Raw genomic sequence first — 18,785 nt, 5'->3', positions numbered from 1 at the left:
ACACATACTATGCATTATTTCATAAGTTTATTTTCACCCTTCTATTTTTATACCCTTCAAGGATAGGCAAGACACAGCTGTCTGATCCTTGCATAGTCATAGAGCCTACTTAATGACATAGCTGGACATGCGGCAGCAGAGGAAGTCAGGATATCAGTCTGAATTACTTAGCCTAATTTCCTGTCCTCGGTTAAACAAGGTTGATCTATGTTTCATTAAAGGCTTTTTTTTGCATTTGTTTTGATAAATCTGCCCTATCAAAGCAGAACTACAGTCTGGCACAAAATACAATTACATGTTTCCCAACTCCTTACTGACTATTTGGTTATCCAATCTGCTTTTGGTCCAAAGTAACGTCATTTTTTAAATACCAATTTTTCCCAGCCACATTCAGCTAGTATGGGAGCTGTCATCTTGCATTATACTGTAATATTCTGTTCAATCTGCAAGAACCACAGTGATATTTTTAAAGGTAACCTGAAGCGAGAGGTATATGGTGGATGCCATATTTATTTCCTTTTAAATAATACCAGTTGCCTGGCAGTCCTGTCCTGCTGATCATCCTGGCTTAAGTAGTGTCTCAATCACACACCTGAAACTAGCATGCAGCTAACCCTGCCAGATTTTTGTCTGAGGCTGGGTGCACACATAGCATAAACACTAGCGTTGCGTAAAACGCTGCTTTTTGCCGCTAATGGAGATCTATGGGCCGCAGGGAAAAACGCATATAAAACGAATATGCGTTTTCTATGCATTTTCAAACCTGCGTTTTAAAAGACACTGGTTTTGTTGCACAATATTCATAGACGCATGAAAAACGCACATAATGAAAGTCAATAGGAACGCAATGGTATGCGTTTTTCATGCGTTTTTACATGTGTTCCCCCCTCCCTGAAAATTTTTTGCAGCATTTCCGCTTCCTGTTGTCTTCCTAGTGATTTGCATAAATAGAAATATAAAAACGCATGGAAAACACATACAAAACGGATATATGTGAACCGCAAACGCTTTAAAATGCACGCAAAACGCATTGCAAACGCACCAAAATGCACCCAACATTAACATAACATAAAATGCAGCCGTTCACGCTATGTTATGTGTGCTCCCAGCCAGAAAGAAACATCTGATCTGCTTGCTTCTTCATGGTCTATGGCTACAGGTATTAGAGGCCGAGGATCAGCAGGACTGCCAGGCAATCTGTGTCATTTAAAATTAAATAAATATGTCAGCCTTGTCCCATTCATTTCAGGCTCCCTGAAGATTTTGGCCCAGATGGCCGCTGATCAATCCCCATTTGTTTTGAATTTGATTCCTACTATACATGGTAACCATGGTACTTCCAAGCGATAGTCCTTATGCATACTGTATGTACAAGGCTTTAGGCTAGATTTAACTCAGTTGTGGCAGCCGATAAAAACTGCCTCGACTGAGAATCTAATATGTACAGCAGTCGCACTATTCTGCTAAAGATCCAGCATGCCGGATCTTTAGCATTCTGATGCCTGAGCGCATTGGTCTCCCCACTCCCCCGCACACACTAAACTGCTCCATCGCTCACTGCTCATTGTCCCTCTGCCATCACCTCTGTATTTACAAGGCGTTAGAATGCACAATGATTAAGAGTCTGGAAAACTCTTTGTTGTGGATAGTTTAGTGACTAATAAGTCAGATGAAGAAAAATAAACTACAAACCCTTTCAGGCACTTTTTTTAAGTGTATTGCTAAAAAGTAGAATTGTGTAAATAATGTATTGGAGAAGATGGGAAATTTTGACTGCAGTTCCACTTTAAGGCTGATTTAACGTCAGTGGATAGCTAAATTTTGAAGCAATATATAGTGTGATCATGGCAACTACAGCACTAATCAGATGCAAGCAAAGCACTTCATGTGGGTGGTTGAATCTTGCCCACATGTCCTACTGATCTCATGTTTATGGCCACTAAAAACTGATGACATGCCTTGGTACAGAAAGTTGAAAAAAAACTACTTACTGGAGAGGTATGACCTCTGGAAGCCATCCAGTTAAGGAGTGCAAGACAGTAAATTCTCCCAATTCATATTTTTCAAATTCATTAGTGCTGCAGAAAGATAGAAGTGTCAAACTCACTGGAACACACAAACTGCAAGAACTTAGGCTCATACACAGAACACATACTCTACATAGAGTGCACTATAGAAGAATGCACACCTTTTCCCTAGAACTTTGAAACTTGATTTCTCTGATATAAAACCACGAACTTGCCTGGTACACACTTTCAATTCTAATTGGCCAATTACTGACCAATTTTAACACCACCATGTAGCATGAGGGTTTTAACTACACAATCTGCTCATAGTATTCAAAATCTTTTGACCCTCATACTACATGGAGGTGTTAAAATTGGCCAAAGATTGGGCAATCATAATTGAATTGAAAGTGTGTACCCGGCTTTATGCCTGGTACACACATCTAATTTTGATCGGTCAATCATTGTCCAATCTTACCACTTCCATGTAGTATGAGAGCTTACCTAAACAATCTGTTCACAGTGCTCAAAATCTGTTGACCCTCATACTACATGGAGGTGGCAAAATTTGCCAATGATTTGTCAATCTAAATTGGATGCGTAGCTTTGGAATTACCTAGACCAATAATGGTTGATTAAAATGATACTACTGCATGTTGCCTAAAACCCACACTATTACACAGCCATAATGCAACGCGCACGCTGCATGTTATTACAGGCATGTTACTTTTAATAGCAGAAAAACTGCTTTGGTAACATTGTTGAAAATATGTTTGGATAGTGAGGTCCCTTACAATGCAGAGATGTTAGCCTACCTATAGAACTGTATGGACAGTAAAAGTAAGTTGCAGCAATGCACCGCATATAGTGGGAATGCAAGCTAACTCTCAATGATTTTCAGCTGCAATTGCAGCCAAAGCTAATACTAGCAAATACTGTCTCAGGATGATGAAAACATATGTAATTACAAAAAGTTTGCTTTTTCTTACATAAGATTTTATGTCTCGATAAAACCTAAGAGCACCTGTAGTGTGTTCAAGAATACATTCCGTGTCTTCGTTTTATAGCAAAGTAGAATCAGTGACAAAAATGTAAATGTGTTCATCCTCTTGCTCATAAATAGTTAAATAGTTAACATTCTAATGATCCCTGCACACTGCATGCGATTCTGATTTTTAATCGTCCTCTTACATGCGATTCCATTTTTTAATTGTTACTGCATGCTGCATTTTTTCTGCATTTTTCTGTTGATAGCATTCAGGGAAAATCAGAATCGGAATCTCAAATCGGATTTGCAGTGTGCAGGGAGCCTGAAACCCCATCCCCATGGGCAAAAGCACTGGCAGTGTGTAGCAACACAGCTTGGGGGGGGGGGGGGGGGGGGGGCATAGAGCTGCAGCCTGCTTGGTGGTTTTGCCCATGGTGGGCAGGGTTTATGAATTATAACCATTTACAGAAGAGCTGGTGAGTAGATTTACATTCGAATTGCTAGTTCTACAGTACTTGACCTAACTTAAAACAAGGAACACAGTAAATTACATAACAAAATTTGCTATCTCCAAGGTGGAAAAACAGTACCAGCCTAAGGCTCCTTTTAAATGGGAGGCTAAACTGTGTGGTTGTCAGGCAGTGCAGCCTTCCAGTTCCCGGCCATGAGAGCCTTCCAGCTGCAACTCAATGCAGCTGAATGGCAGTGTTTGTAATACCTCGCTTGTCATCATTTCACACATGGGGCTTGATTCACTAAAGCGCTATCACAGCAGTTATCACAGCGTTACTTTGCGTGATAAGCGAAGGTTTGCGCACAATCACATGCGCTTTTCATGTGAAAACCTTTGCGCGCAGCAGCTCCGTGATAACTGCTGTGATAGCAGTTATTACGCTTTAGTGAATCAAGCCCATGGTGGTGTTACTCAGTGGCAAAAAGACATGCAAAGATTCTCCATGGAGGGTACATTTTGAATGCCTGTGCGAAGCGCTACCAAATGCGCCGCTGGTGAAAGAAAGCAGCAGTGAATACACCGCTTTCAGCATCCTTCAGCCGCCTGTAGAAAGGGGCCTCTTTTATTCAGAAGGCAATGAATTCGCCTCCTGCTAGGTGCTTGCTAGCGCTCAGTACAGGCAATGCAGAGCCCACCCCTCACCCTCACTTCTTGACATCTGTTTGACATAGTACTCTAATTAAAAGTAACAAGTCTTGCTCCTTTAAATCTTAAACATAATTAATTGGCAGTTAATTAAACAGTCTAGGAGTTGCTGAATCCATCATAGTGGTGTGCAGAGCACTATTATTTCCTATGGGGCAGAATGGGGGAACTTGAAATCAATAGGCTGCATCGAAATTCATGTGCAGGAAAAAAAAAACATGGTATGCAGCATAAAATCTGATCAAGCATGCGAATCCCCATAGCCGTGCATGTCCCAGCTACAGTAATTCTGATGCTTTCTCGCATTACAACTGCCGGCATCGGAGACGCACGCTGGCACAGTTGAAACGTAGCCTTACAGAAATTACCATAATCTTGCTGGCATATGCAGGTTTGTGAACTAGAAGGAAGCTGAGCAAGTGGGCTTCGAAAAACTATTTTGAGCTACGAAGGAAGATGTACTATATGTTCAGTTGCACATATGCTTTGGGTGTTAGGCTATTGTTTTTCTCTTCCCTGTCAGGAAATCCACTTTATACATCAGCATTCTTCAGAATAAACCAGCTCAAATCTCAGCAAGGGAAAATAAAAGATGCTGAAGATATACAACGTTGAGGCACAGAAGTCACAGTGTTTATAAGCAATGACTTTATGCCAATCTGAGACACATAAAAGAGCTCATCTGTCACGTTTCTGCACTATAATCATAATGTGGGGTTTAATTGAGGCAATACAGATGAACAACAGAACAGCAGTCACAACATGAACAACAGAACAGCAGTCACAACATGAACAACAGAACAGCAGTCGCTTTGCTATGTCATCTCTGAGGTTCCTGTGACAGTCTTGGTTTATTTTAATATAGTTCTTCAGTTGCTAAGAACTGCTGCTGAATTGATAGATAATTAAATTTATCAGCGTTTTTTTTTCTAATGACAAATCTGCTACCATAAATGTTGCCTATTAGTCTGTATTGTATTGTTAACTATAAGTTGGTATCTTTTCTAGCTGCATAGGCTATAATATAATCATAGCTAGCAGCAGTAGCTTTCTGCTAGCGAGAGAAGTCTATGGTGCTTATCACCTGCATGCTCAAAGTAAACCTGAAGTAAAAAAAAATAAAGAGATAATCAATTTTTGTCCACTTTGGCTTCTGCTAAGTGGTCGTGCTGCAGCCAATGTCTGGAAACAAATTGCATTTGGCAGCGGCATCTGATTTTTTGCCCAAACTCCTCCCCCTGCCCATTGGCTCCTTCTCTAACCTCTGTCTGCAGGGAGGAAATATACAAGGCAGCCAATCCGGTGTGCCTGTGCTCTCTCCCTCCCTGCTCTGTGTATGTGTCTCTGCAGGTTTTTATTGCAGTCTGTGTTGCCAGTATTCACAGCTGTAATGCAGGCAGCAGTGGCAACCGCAGATATTACAAGCACACACACATACATAGCAGGGAGGGAGTGTGCAAGCTGCCCTGTATATTCCTCCCTGCAGACAGATGTGGCACAGGCCTTTATCATTGCCGCTTCTCACATTGGGTGCAGTAGCCCGGTCACTTCGGGTTATGGCCGGCCAGATTCTAAAGTGGTCAACTTCGAGATCTGGCCATAACATATCCTTCCACTCAGTTTTTTTTATAGGTTTTAAAACTTATAAAGTAGATTTCATGTTTTATTTTCTTTGCTCAATGACACAGTCTTTCAAGTGTCCCACAGCTAAAATATGTGAACTATTGACCTGTTATCTATCCCCTGCACTTAGAAACTGTTCTCTGCTAGGCAACAGTTTTATGGCCGCAATTCTCTCTCTGTGAGGATTATGCTATAGTCAAACTAGGTCCCAACTGCAGAAAAACTGTCACTTGCATACCTAAGTATTAACTCTTTTAGGCAGAAAAAGAAAAAAAAAGAATCACAGCCTAGTAATTTCTACGCTTGGCACTGTACATACAGTACATCATGATATATGTCATTTCAGGTACACTTTAAGTAATGCTATACAAAGCGATAGTACCAAGGAGCACAGGATCAGAGTCATCACTGCAATCTTTCTATGGATAATTTACACTTTAAAAATAAGCAAAACATTCTCCTAATATGTTTATCTTCACTGAAGTGACTAGGAAATGGGAGACGAGCTAGCAAATCAGTCACAACCTACAGATCAATTAGTCAGCAGGCATGTTAAACCAGCTATTCGGCTAATTCAACAGATAGATGACTGAAGGATTCATTACAAAACTTCAAAGCAGAGTGAACAGGCACATTTGATTTTGTAGTTAGCACCGTGGTTTGGAAGGGAAAGCAAAAAAAATCGACATTGTGTATAGGTTGACCCCTAAATTTCACCCTCTTCTGATGGATTTTTTAAATTACCCAAGTATAAGTCTACTCAGCAAAGTTAATGGCTGCACTTGGGGACCAGGCAGATTTAATGGCTGCACTGCTTGAAGTATTTCAGCCATTAACCCCTCCTGACCCCCAAGTGCAGCCAGTAACTCCTCAAAGTCCCCTCATGCAGCCATGCAGCAGTCCTTTTGGTCTCCCTGTCCCCATCCCCTCTCATCTGTTCTTCACTCACGCCGCTCTGTGTGCATCGGCACACTTGTTCTCCAGATGCCATGTGACATCGAAAGCTGGATATATGCTGATGCACGTGGACCAGCGCAAGTGAAAAACAGATGAGAGGAGACCGGCACAAGAAAAGAACAGATGAGAGGACACCAGCGCCTGGTGATTGAATAGGTCTGTATCTTCTGATGCAGCTTGCTATACATTGAAGGAAAAAGAAGCGGCACTCCTGAGATATGAGATAAGAATTTTAGGACTGACTCGCAGATAAGGCATCCCCCCCACACACACACTTTTATTTTGTAAATCGGTCCTAAATTTCTCATCTTATATCTGAGTATATACAGTAGCTGATCAGTTAGCTGCAAACTACTTAATTAACTAACAGTTACAGGCTTGTTTTTGTTTTTCTCATCTCTACTGAGTTACTTAACCTCCATGAGGTTTGAATCAGCATTTGAGTGACTGCAGTTTGGATAGATGCACCCAGGGTAAGAAATTTAACTTTTAATGAAGGAGATTTTGACAGGGGCAACCATATCATTTCCCTCCTGCTAAGTTCAGCTCTGACTGCTTACAACTGTGTATTTTGGTGTGAGCCGTCAGTGTTTTTCCTTGTAGCTTGTCAGCTTCTGCCAGCATTTCAAGCGTTGCTGCTCCTAAATCTATTTAAATAGATTATGGTGCTATAAAAGAATTTTGTACCCTTTCATAACTTAGCATAATCCAGTGGTGCAAAAACTAACATAACTCTGCCATTCTTGTAAATACAATCCCACACCCCAAAACCTATCATAATCCCCAAGTGTCACAATACACTTTCAAACTACTCAATAAAAAAACAACCTTCAACAAACAAACAACCCCTAGAAACTACTTCCAGAAGTCCAACAACGCAGCTGAGAACCCATTTCTGAAGCCACATATACATTTAGTAAAGTCCCTACAACAAAATATGCATTCTTTAAACAGGCTGTTAATTATTATAAATCAGCAAAGGGGTATACTTGCAATCTGTCTGTGTGTACCTGTTCATATACAGCCTCAAAAGAAATGCATATTTGCAAAATGATTGTTAGGCCATCCTGTACCACCCACAGCTCACTAGTACCTAGTGGTATGTGCCTCATATTGGAATGGCAATATAACATTGTCTTTTGTATAAGGAGAAAATAAAAAGAATTTTATTGCACTGCCAGTAGCTCTCTCCTCCTTTTCCACACTATAATATCTACCCTGGAATATCAGCGATTGTGATCTTGCAGTCAGTACAATAGTGAGGCTGTGTGAGGTTGTTGAATAAAGATGTTTAAATAGTTTAATATAGTTGGCCAAAAAATATCATTGCAGGGACATTATTTATTTACTCTGGCATATACAAACAGCTGTCTAAATCTAATAATTTTTTTTAATCCACAAACTCGTACATGTTCTGAAACTTTAAATGATTTTTCATTATTTTTATAAATAATTCTACCTTCGTTTCTCACTTCTTCCAAGAAACTAGTCACAATGTTGGTATAATTTTAGTTTGCGTTTACATAGCTGTAATCTGACATGTCATGATCTTTATACAGGTAAGAAGCAGGAAAAAAGTCCAGGTTAGCACACCGTTAGAAGATGCAGGTTTCTTCAATTTATTGCTTCATTGGCACATAAATATGACAATTGTTTCGGGGCCACCGCGGGTCCCCTTCTTCAGATAGTGCAAACAAAAAAGTTTTTTGTTTGCACTATCTGAAGAAGGGGACCCGCGGTGGCCCCGAAACAATTGTCATATTTATGTGCCAATGAAGCAATAAATTGAAGAAACTTGCATCTTCTAACGGTGTGCTAACCTGGACTTTTTCCCTGCTTGTTATATTGCTGGATGTTTGGGCTCAGCATCCACAGGTTACAGCACCCGGACTTAGGGTAAGGTGTGCTACCTCTACAACATAACTGCACTTTATACAGGTAAGGTCTGATATGTCAACATTTGCATTACTGAACGAATACACTCAGCATGACGTCAACTGTTGGCACACACAGTCCTATGAATCAGAAGTTATCTCTTCCGGTCAGTGTCTAATTGAGCTTTGTTGGCATAAAATGGTTCATTTAATGCTATATCAGTGTTACTAAATTGAAAAGCATATTTGACAATCACAACTTAAAGGAAAGTTAAGCATATCCTGTGAAAGAACGCTATATACCTAAAGGGGAACTCCTTACCAATTGTTAAAGGCTCACAAACACAAGTCTTATTTTCTTCATTTATGACATACATTTTTTATGTAAACATATTTCCGTTAAATCCAACCTTTACCAAATAGATACATTATATTTATATTTATTCCAGAATGATTAACTGCAATGACAATAGTCAGATATGGTGTAAACTGATTTAGGTGCCTTGCAGGTTATTTTTGGATACATGCAAGGTTCTTTTACTCTAGAAGATTAGTGACTTCAAATTCAATGAATAAAGCAGCGAAAGAGAAAAAAACATGAACAGATTTTTGTGATAAACTATCAACATTTTGTTTAATATTCTCATATGAAGAAAAATTTTAAATCTACTGGGTGTCTACCATACTATAGCAAATTTTTTTTTTTTTTTTTTTTTATAAAATTCAACCTTAACCTCAGCTCCCCAACAGGACCTTGAAGTTCTTGATACCTGCCTGCCCACTGCCCATACCCCAGGCAAAAAGGCATACTAATATACTAATAGGAAGAGCTGGAGCTCTATTAGAAGAAAATTCTTTGTCCAACTTCTTAATAGCTGTGCAGAGTAGTAGGCTTCTTCCTCTATATTGCACAGTACTGCAGTATTATATATATGTGTGTGTGTGTGTGTGTGTGTGTGTGTGTGTGTGTGTGTGTGTGTGTGTGTGTGTGTGTGTGTGTGTGTGTGTGTGTGTGTGTGTGTGTGTGTGTGTGTGTGTGTGTGTGTGTGTGTGTGTGTGTGTGTGTGTGTGTGTGTGTGTGTGTGTGTGTATATATATATCTGTGAGCTGCGAAGATTTGGGCAATGTCGTTAATTGTCATGATTTTCCTGCATAAATTGTTGGTTGTTACAATAAAAAAATGTCAGTTAAATATATCATATAGGAGACATACACAGTGATATTTGAGAAGTGAAATTAAGTTTATTGCATTTACAGAAAGTGCACAATAATTATTTAAATAAAATTAGGCAGGTGCATAAATGTGCATAAATGTGTCATTTTATTGATTCCAAGAGCTTTAGAACTATTTATTGGAGCTCAAATTGGCTTGGTAAGCTCAGGGAGCCCTGACCTGAGTATTTAAGGGGGTCAATTGTAAGTTTCCCTCCTCTTTTAAATTTCTCTGATGAGTAGCAACATAGGGGTCTCAAAACAACTCTCAAATGACCTGAAGAAAAAGATTGTTCACCATCATAGTTTAGGGGAAGGATACGGAAAGTTTTCTCAGAGATTTCAGCTGTCTGTTTCCACAGTTAGGAACATATTGAGGAGATGGAAGACCACAGGCTCAGTTCAAGTTGCGACAAATGGTGAGAACAGTCAGAGTCAACCCACATACCAGCACCAAAGACCTACAACATCATCTTGCTGCAGATGGAGTCACTGTGCATCGTTCAATCATTTGGTGCACTTTACACAAGGAGATGCTGTATGCAGAGGAAGCCTTTTCTCCGTCCACAGCACAAACAGAGCCGCTTGAGGTATGCTAAAACACATTTGGACAAGCCAGCTTCATTTTGGAAAAAGGTGCTGTGGACTGCTGAAACTAAAATTGAGTTATTTGGGCATAACAAGGGGCGTTATGCATGGAGGAAAAACAACTCAGCATTTCAAGAAACACACCTGCTAGTTATCATAAACTATGGTGGTGGTTCCATCTGCTGTGGGGCTGTGTGGCCAGTGCAGGGACTAGGAATCTTGTCAAAGTTGAGGGATTCCACTCAGTATCAGCAGATTCTGGAGACCAATGTCTAGGAATCAGTGACAAAGCTGAAACTGCGCCGGGACAGGATCTTTCAACAAGACAACGACCCTAAACACTGCTCAAAATCCACTAAAGCATTCATGCAGAGGAACAAGTACAATGTTCTGGAATGGCCATCTCAGTCCCCAGACCTGAATATAACTGAAAATCTGTGGTGTGAGTTAAAGAGAGCTGTCCAAGCTTGGAAGCCATCAAACCTGTATGAACTAGGCATGTTTTGTAAAGAGGAATGGTCCAAAATACCTTCAACCAGAATCCAGACTCTCATTGGAACCTACAGGAAGCGTTTAGAGGCTGAAATTTCTTCAAAAGGAGGATCTACTAAATATTGATTTAATTTCTTTTTTTTGGGTGGTGCCCAAATTTATGCACCTGCCTAATTTTGTTTCAACAATTATTGAACACTTTCTGTAAATCCACTAAACAATAGCCAATAATTTCAATTCTCAAATATCACTGTGTGTGTCTCCTATATGATATATTTAACTGACATTTTTTATCGTAACAACCAACGATTTATACAGGAAAATCATGACAATTAACAACGTTGCCCAAACCTTCGCATCACACTGTCTATGTATATATATTTATATACTTTATACGTATCTATCCTTCAGTTGAATTTCAACTTAGCAGAAAATCGTAGGAAGACAATATAGAAAAGTATTATATGTATTTAAGATGATCAGTGGCAGTTAACAAATGAACTGTATGTTCTCTAACGCTAAAGGACCTACAATGATTTATCTTAAAGCAGCTCACTTGGTGTTGCCATGTAAATATAGCAAATTTGAAAAATCAGTGTATGGGATGAAAGAAAAGTTTCAGAACTTAGACAGCCATACTTAAAGCAGAGCTAAATTTTTATTTAAAAAAAGAAAAATTAGGGGCATATTTAAAATTATTTGTCTCAAGGTAGCCACACACGAAGCAGTAAAACATATTTAACTTTTTATGGCATTTGGATAAAAGCCATCAGTTGTACAAAAAATAAGTATTTTTTTTTTTTATTTGAGCGAAAAATCTGATTGAATTTCCCATCTTATTGATATAACTCGATTGGAATTGGCTGATTTTTATGATCAATTTTTATATAAACAGAAGGGTGTAGATTATCCCTTTCTTGATTTATAGACCCAAGCATAATTGCGGAAAATTGTAACACATTTGTGTGGTACATTGGTCAGATTTTTCACGTTACTATGAATTGGAAAAAATTATTTTAATTCTTGAATGGAAAAGAAATATAAAATGTAATCATGTGTGGCCGGCTGAAGAGTGTTAAAGAATATTAATATTTTTTATTTATATAGCACCAGCAGCTTTGGTAGCATTGTAAATAATACAAAACAAATCTTGGGGAACATATATACATGAGAAGTTCAAGACACTGTACAGTCATGACATTCCATAGTACAAGTACAAATACATAGTCAATGTGTAGTTTGAGATACCTCACTAGGAGCGCGTTTCTGAGTGCTTTGTGATTAGCTCTTGCTAATGTAATGCTGTGGGTGTGATCCCAATTGAGTGATGTGATTTTATAAAAATCTTCCATAGCGTTGCATTAGCAAGAGCTTTTTCAAATCACTAGCACTTAGAAAAGGCTGCTAGTGGGTTTGAGCCCTAAGTTTGGTACATGATCATATGGTAAATTACAGCTATATAAGATAAGAAACACACGGAGGATGAAAGATTAATTTGTGGAAGTAGCTCCCCAACATCCAAAATAACCCCCCAAAAAAACCATTAACCAGTTTGAGTACTATAATGCACTAAATTGATATTGTGTCATTTTGGGCACTTTACTAGTGAATCTGGTGCCTTGGGATCATCATTTCATTGGTGGACTTTCATTTCGCCCAACTCACCGTGCTATTTTCAATTTCCCCCAAATACTTACATTTTGGAATCTTAAGTGAACCTTTTTAAGTGGCACTATACAAAAACATTTACCACAAGATCCACAAGCTAGTGCCTATTAGCAAGTCACATCAAAAGGACATGCATTTGTGTTTAGGGAAGTATACTTCTGTAGTCCTTTCAGCAAATGGGGGTTCACTTCCATAAAATGTACTTTAGATAGTTTACAGATAGTTTACTGTATACATTTCAATCATGGGCCATTCCAACCTGTTGTACAGTTTTGTAACTGTGAAGTACCTTATGTTCGTACAAGGAATGTGCATTATGTAATACAGGCTTACATTTTTCATGTGATTTCATTGAGATTTACACGCTAGTAAGGAAGATGTGTATACTTTGTGTTTATACTGAGCCTTTTATATATTAATCATAAGGTACATACAGGAGTTATAAATAATGAATATCCTGGGGTGCCTGTTCTAAAAAGGTAATTGAAAAAGAACTGCATGTTTTGTATATGATTTTTTTTACTGATGAATAAATGCAGATTAAAACCTTTTACAGCTTTGTCGAATTGATCCAAGTAGAGTTCAAAGCTAAATAACATTCAAATGAATTAACAACTTGTTTTCCTTGACCCTATGGAATGGAATTTATCAACACCTACAGTAGATTTAGAGTAGGCATGTGTATACTGTGTATATATATATATATATATATATATATATATATATATATATATATATATATATATATATATATATATACACAGTATATACATACACTGTGTGTGTATCCTTTTATGTATGAAGTTATTAGGGTGGTCTATATACATTTCTACAGAGCAACAATCATTGTATAATCATGAGCTCTTACAGAAATATTGATTTAATGGAAATAGTATCTGCAGTTAGGTTAATATTTGTAAAATTGATTGTGCTATTAAAACTTTAGCTTTTTAATAAAACAATAGTATAAAGAATGTGGGCTGAAAATAAAAAGTGCCTGCTTTTAAGCCCAACACGAGCCAGAACTTTTATTTAGGGCCTGCAAATCACAAGCAAGGAAAATAATCCCTACTAGGTTTTCCATTATATTCTGGGTCTACATTAGAAGAATTACATCCTCTTCCTCTTGCTAACATAGATTTCACAAGGACAGAAAGTAGGAAAGTCTACAAAACAAGAATTCAATAAGCACAAGAAGGCAGTAGAAACATATTACCTTCTAGAGTAGGGAAGGGTTTTTATTTGTGTCAGATTTTGTTGTTGTTGCAGGTACATTTTAATGGCTTACTGATAGAGTTAAATGATGCAAGCTTTCTGGGAGCTAGTCCCCTTCTTCAGGCATATTTCCAGATGGTAGCTGATTATCTGATTATTGTTATTTTTACAAAACTTTTTTTTTACCTACCTACATAATTTGTTTGGCTGACACAATACAGAAACTTTTTTTGTTGTTGCTGCAGAAATTCTACTCACTCTCTGTCACTGATAAAGCTGCCCCACCCTATCTGTCTGTATTATGATTTTAAAAATAACCAAAAGTCTAACTGCAAATTTGAGTATCGGTAAAAACAATCAAGCACAAGGCATGCAAAACACACTGTAACTTGGGAGAAATTATAATGTTAATACATAAAAGGAAATAAATACTAAAAAGTGTTTTCAAAAATTCTACCCAGACAGGCGTATAGGGCCACCTGTTCTCTGAGAATCACAGTCTACATGGCCATTTTTAGACATAAGCAAACAGGCAAATGCACGGATTGACAATTGCAAGAGGGGGCTCCAATGAGCTATTCTCAACACACTATGGAGTTCTAATACACAATTGCTAGTTCCATTAAGAAAGGAAAGGATGGTAATTGTAGTGCCTAAATGAATACTTCTGGGTAGCATAAGAAAGAAGGCCTGAATAGCATAACAATGATTTAGCAGGTTACCATTGATGCACTAATTTAGCTGTAAATATTTTATATTTGGTCTGTAGAAATTGTATTAATTCTTCTGGATTTTTATGAAAATATTTTAATCACTAAACACCAAAACAATATATAAACTGTATCATGCTTTTATAAAGTGGTTACACACCTTTCATAACTATAGGAAAGGGTTTCTATGTGGATTCAGTGGGTTTGGGCTGGTGAGGTGTATCTGGCCAGGTTGGTAATCATTTGTGTATTCTTTATAGACTTATTTTGAGAAACAACATAATTTCCACATATACTTTACCAATTTGTTATTGGCATCTGCAAAACGAATTACAGTAGTCTTCGATTTTCCAATTCACAATTTTGGGTGCTTGGGGAGGGGGGGGGGGAGGTACCTTGTCTGGAGAAGGAGCACCAAAATGGCCAGAAATGGCCCAGACTGTCTAGAATCATTGACAAGAACATACATTTGAAAAAACAGTAAGAGAAACTAGAAGACTGAACATACTCTATACTGGCTAGTTTAATAATTGCTTTGGACAGCAACATTGGCCACAGTTCAGCTTCACAGGTTGTTGCTGGGAGAAGCAACTTGTCGTCTTTGTTGAAAGGTAGAGTATCATCCACCACAATCCTTCTCCAGCATCCCTGCAAATAAAAGAAAAAAGCAAAGTCATAAAGTCCCTGTGCAGAAATAGAAATTGTGACTCACTGCAAGTTGTCCTTCTCTCCCACCCAGAAGCCTCCCTTTGTGTTCCTGCTGTGGGCCGCATGAATATATTGAAGGCTTAAATGAAGAGAAGTCACCAAGATTGCAGCTTAGGAACCCCGTATGCTCACTTCATGTGACAGCCGCTGATAATCCACACTAATTTGGTAATTTGCCTACTTTGCTTCCGACTTTCTCGCTTTCACTTGCATGTGTGTTTATAAATATCATTGCCAAGTGGATTCACAACATAGTATTTATTCTAAACAACTGCGCTAAAGCTTTAATTTGCCTTTGAAAAACATCTGCAGCGTGTATTATTAAAACTGGGCATTCACAAATTTATTATGGCATCCAAAAGCAGAAACAAAACATCAGCGAACCAACTAAAACAATAAAATAGCAGAGAAGTGGGCGGAAATGACAATCTACTGTAGCTAACACAAGGGAGCTTCCCCATATTATCAAGTTTTAGCAGTTTAGCAACATGTGTCTTGGTGCTGTGGCATTAGCACACAACCCAGTGATCATTAGCAATTAACTTAAAGAGGCACTGTAGTGATATATAGTAGAATATTCAGGACACCCACTTTTGCAGTAATTTTCCTGTTTTCATCATTAGGAAGAAACACTTCCTATACAGTATCTATATACTGCTGTATACTGATATGGAGCCCCACCCTCCCAGTGACAGAGTCTGCAGAGCTTGAATAATTCAAAGAAAACAAATATCTTGTTCACTCTTTAAAGAGGATCTGTATGGAAAAAAATGGCCTTGGGAGCACTCACCTTGGGAGGGGGAAGCCTCTGGATCCTATTGAGGCTTCCCCCGCCCTACTCCGTCCCACGGCGGCAGCGATCGAGCTCCCTGAATGGAGGGGATGTTAATATTTACCTTCCCGGCTCCAGTGCAGGCGCAGTAGCGGCACTTCGGCTGCTATGTAAAAACATAGGCGCCCGCATACCACACGGCTCATAGAAAGGTTATCTGTTTTGCATTGACCTGAGGAAGCGGACTGAGTCCTGTGAAACGCGTTGTCTACAGTATAACCATTCTTATAATAAAGACTCCCTGGTTTTCCACCTCTGTGAGTCTTCATTAGAGGTTAGATAGCTCTTTTTATTATTATAGAGGAGATAAGCTTTTATCACGATTGCACAAATTGGGCGCCTCCCCAACAACTCCTATCCATGGTGACGCAGGACCACCTGGAAAGTATATGGTGCTTAAAGAGAACCAAAATCCTCCATTAAAAAGGCTGTATGTAGGTTGGATTAGTGTAGGTCTATAAAATGTATTAGCTACATGCTCACTATACACCAGTGTTCTAGATGTGCATTCTTACTTTCAAGTACATAAAGATTGGATTTATATTAATCTAAATAAATGCAAAAAAAAATCACTCGCTCGTGCAATGGACACCATGCAAAAAACATTTTTCTCACTTGAGGCCACGGCTCCTGCTTGTGATGAACTTTCTGGAATGAGCTTATTAGCACACTCCCAAGTGACCACACTTGTGCCTAGCGGTTGTGTGCAGCAGTTTGGAGTGGGGGCTGCTGCTAGGGAAATTGCAGCACAATGCACTAGTGTAAGGTACTAGATTGAGATAGTGGCAGCTGACTCCTTGTGATGGTCACTGCATCACCAAATTTAAATCTACCTTTTTCATCAGATCCGGCTCACTATAAAAGGCAACATCTTACAATCTTGCATAAAATGGGGAATGTTTATAGTTTACCATGTTCTTATTGCTTCAAAGATGACTTAACATGGGTTATTGCTGTGTATCCATAATTTCATCCAGCTTGCTGTCCTGGTCCTCGTTGTCACCAAAAAAGAGAGATTTCTTGAATGAGGGTGCTGACATTTATAAGAATATTTTTTCTTTTTTCCCATGTGTGGAGTAGAAATAGAATTTCTATTGGGCTTTATTGATACTAATTCTGCAGGAAAGGGGTGGGGCACAGTATTGCTGTTACGAATAAAGGGCTCTAAGACAAATCACACAAGTGCCTGTGTTGGTCAGCAGCCTATCGCATTTAAGTTGGCTCAGAAGAACCAAAACTTTGACAACAAGTGTGTGCTGTTTCTGTCCAACTGTCCCAGTGATAGGTAGGGAAGGAAAAATGAAGACAAAGACAACAATAGCAACTTGAGGGTAATGTTAGACATAATGGGCCTGTTGCGTGTTAGAGTAGCAATGCTTGAGGGTTGTGCTAATAGCGTAACTCGCTGTACCGTGCTGGCAATAGCACCTGTAATATTTCCAAGCACTGTCTCCATACAGCCAGGGCCGCTGCCATACACAGAAAGGGGGCAATTGCCCCAGGGCCTCCAGCCACTGCAGGAGCCCAACACCATCAGACCCTGCCAAGTGATCTCCCCCCACTGCTCCCATGCACATGTAGCTGCCAGTACTGGGCCAAGGGAGAAGCCCAGGCTCAGCAAAGACTTCTAAGCCTTTTTCATTTAACATTCATTGTGGTAATGTACAGAAGCAAAATTAGAAAAAGTTGTTGTCTCAATGCAAACCTGGACCTAACTGTATTTTTTAAGCATAAAAAATAATTTAAATCATTCTTGGGAGAAAATACTCCCCCCCAAAAAACTCGTTTGTTCCAAAACAAATCAATACATATACCACTTGGTAGTCTTAAAGGATAACTGTAGCGAGAGGTATGTGGAGGCTGACATATTTATTTTCTTTTAAGCAATACCATTTGCTTGGCTATTCTGCTGATCCTCTACCTCTAATACTTCCAGCCATAGATGCTGAACAAGCATATACAGATCATGTGTTTCTAACATTATTGTAATTTTTGACAAGATTCGCTGTATGCTCGTTTCTGGTGTTATTGAGACACTACTGCAACCAAATAGATCAGCACGGCTGCTAGGCAACTGTTGCTGTTTAAAAGGAAATAAATATGGCAGCCACCATATTCTTTTAACTTTTGTAGTCCTTCAAGTGGTAAAGGCATTGCTGATTAAATAGGGACATACCTAAAACGTTAAAATTGCTCTGGGTTTTATATGCCGGCACTAAAGTGGTTAAACCATGAAATTCAGCAGAAATTGTTTTGTAAACCAAATAATAGGTAAAAGTAGTGAAAGTGGTTTTAAGCCGATGTCTGCGTGTACACTGAAAATTTGAGTGAAGGCCTTAGTAAAATATCAGCAAAATGACCGATATTATAATACCGGCTGCTGGATAATGCCAACAGTATAATATTGGTAATATTACCAATATTCTACTATCACTTTACCTGACCAACCTCTCACACTAACCCCTACCTCCTACTTACTCCCCCCACAAACTCATGGCTATCACTATCAGTTCTGTAGTGGGCGTTCAGCTACATATTAGCCAAACCCACTTTGTGAGTCCCTCCACCACCATCTGACATTCCACCGCTATCTGCTCCCATTAAAGCGGACCCAAACCAAACATTTTTTTTAAATCAAAATATTTAGTTGCACCACTCTGACACATACAAAGATAAATAAACACTCCTTCAAGCCTATGAACATTTCAGTGCATGCTTTTCACCCTTCTCTTTTGATAGCTAGTGTTATACAG

The 18,785-nt window shown here is 38.9% G+C and overlaps 1 protein-coding gene across 3 annotated transcripts in view; it reads right to left on the bottom strand.

Annotated features, from left to right (window-relative positions):
- ADGB (androglobin) overlaps positions 1-18,785 on the bottom strand; it is a 480,816-nt gene that overhangs the window by 316,104 nt on the left and 145,927 nt on the right. For all 3 annotated transcript variants that reach the window (XM_068231985.1, XM_068231986.1, XM_068231987.1), the window contains exons 6-7: positions 15,001-15,140; positions 1,992-2,078 (exon numbers count right to left, since the gene is read on the bottom strand). In XM_068231985.1, coding sequence (XP_068088086.1) covers positions 1,992-2,078; positions 15,001-15,140 — 227 coding nt within the window. The remainder of the gene's footprint in view (positions 1-1,991; positions 2,079-15,000; positions 15,141-18,785) is intronic.

Source organism: Hyperolius riggenbachi, chromosome 4 (genome assembly GCF_040937935.1).
Source record: "Hyperolius riggenbachi isolate aHypRig1 chromosome 4, aHypRig1.pri, whole genome shotgun sequence".
Taxonomy (NCBI): Eukaryota; Metazoa; Chordata; class Amphibia; order Anura; family Hyperoliidae; genus Hyperolius; species Hyperolius riggenbachi.
The sequence above is the reverse complement of the archived record's forward strand: the minus strand, read 5'-3'. Positions and strand labels throughout refer to the sequence as shown.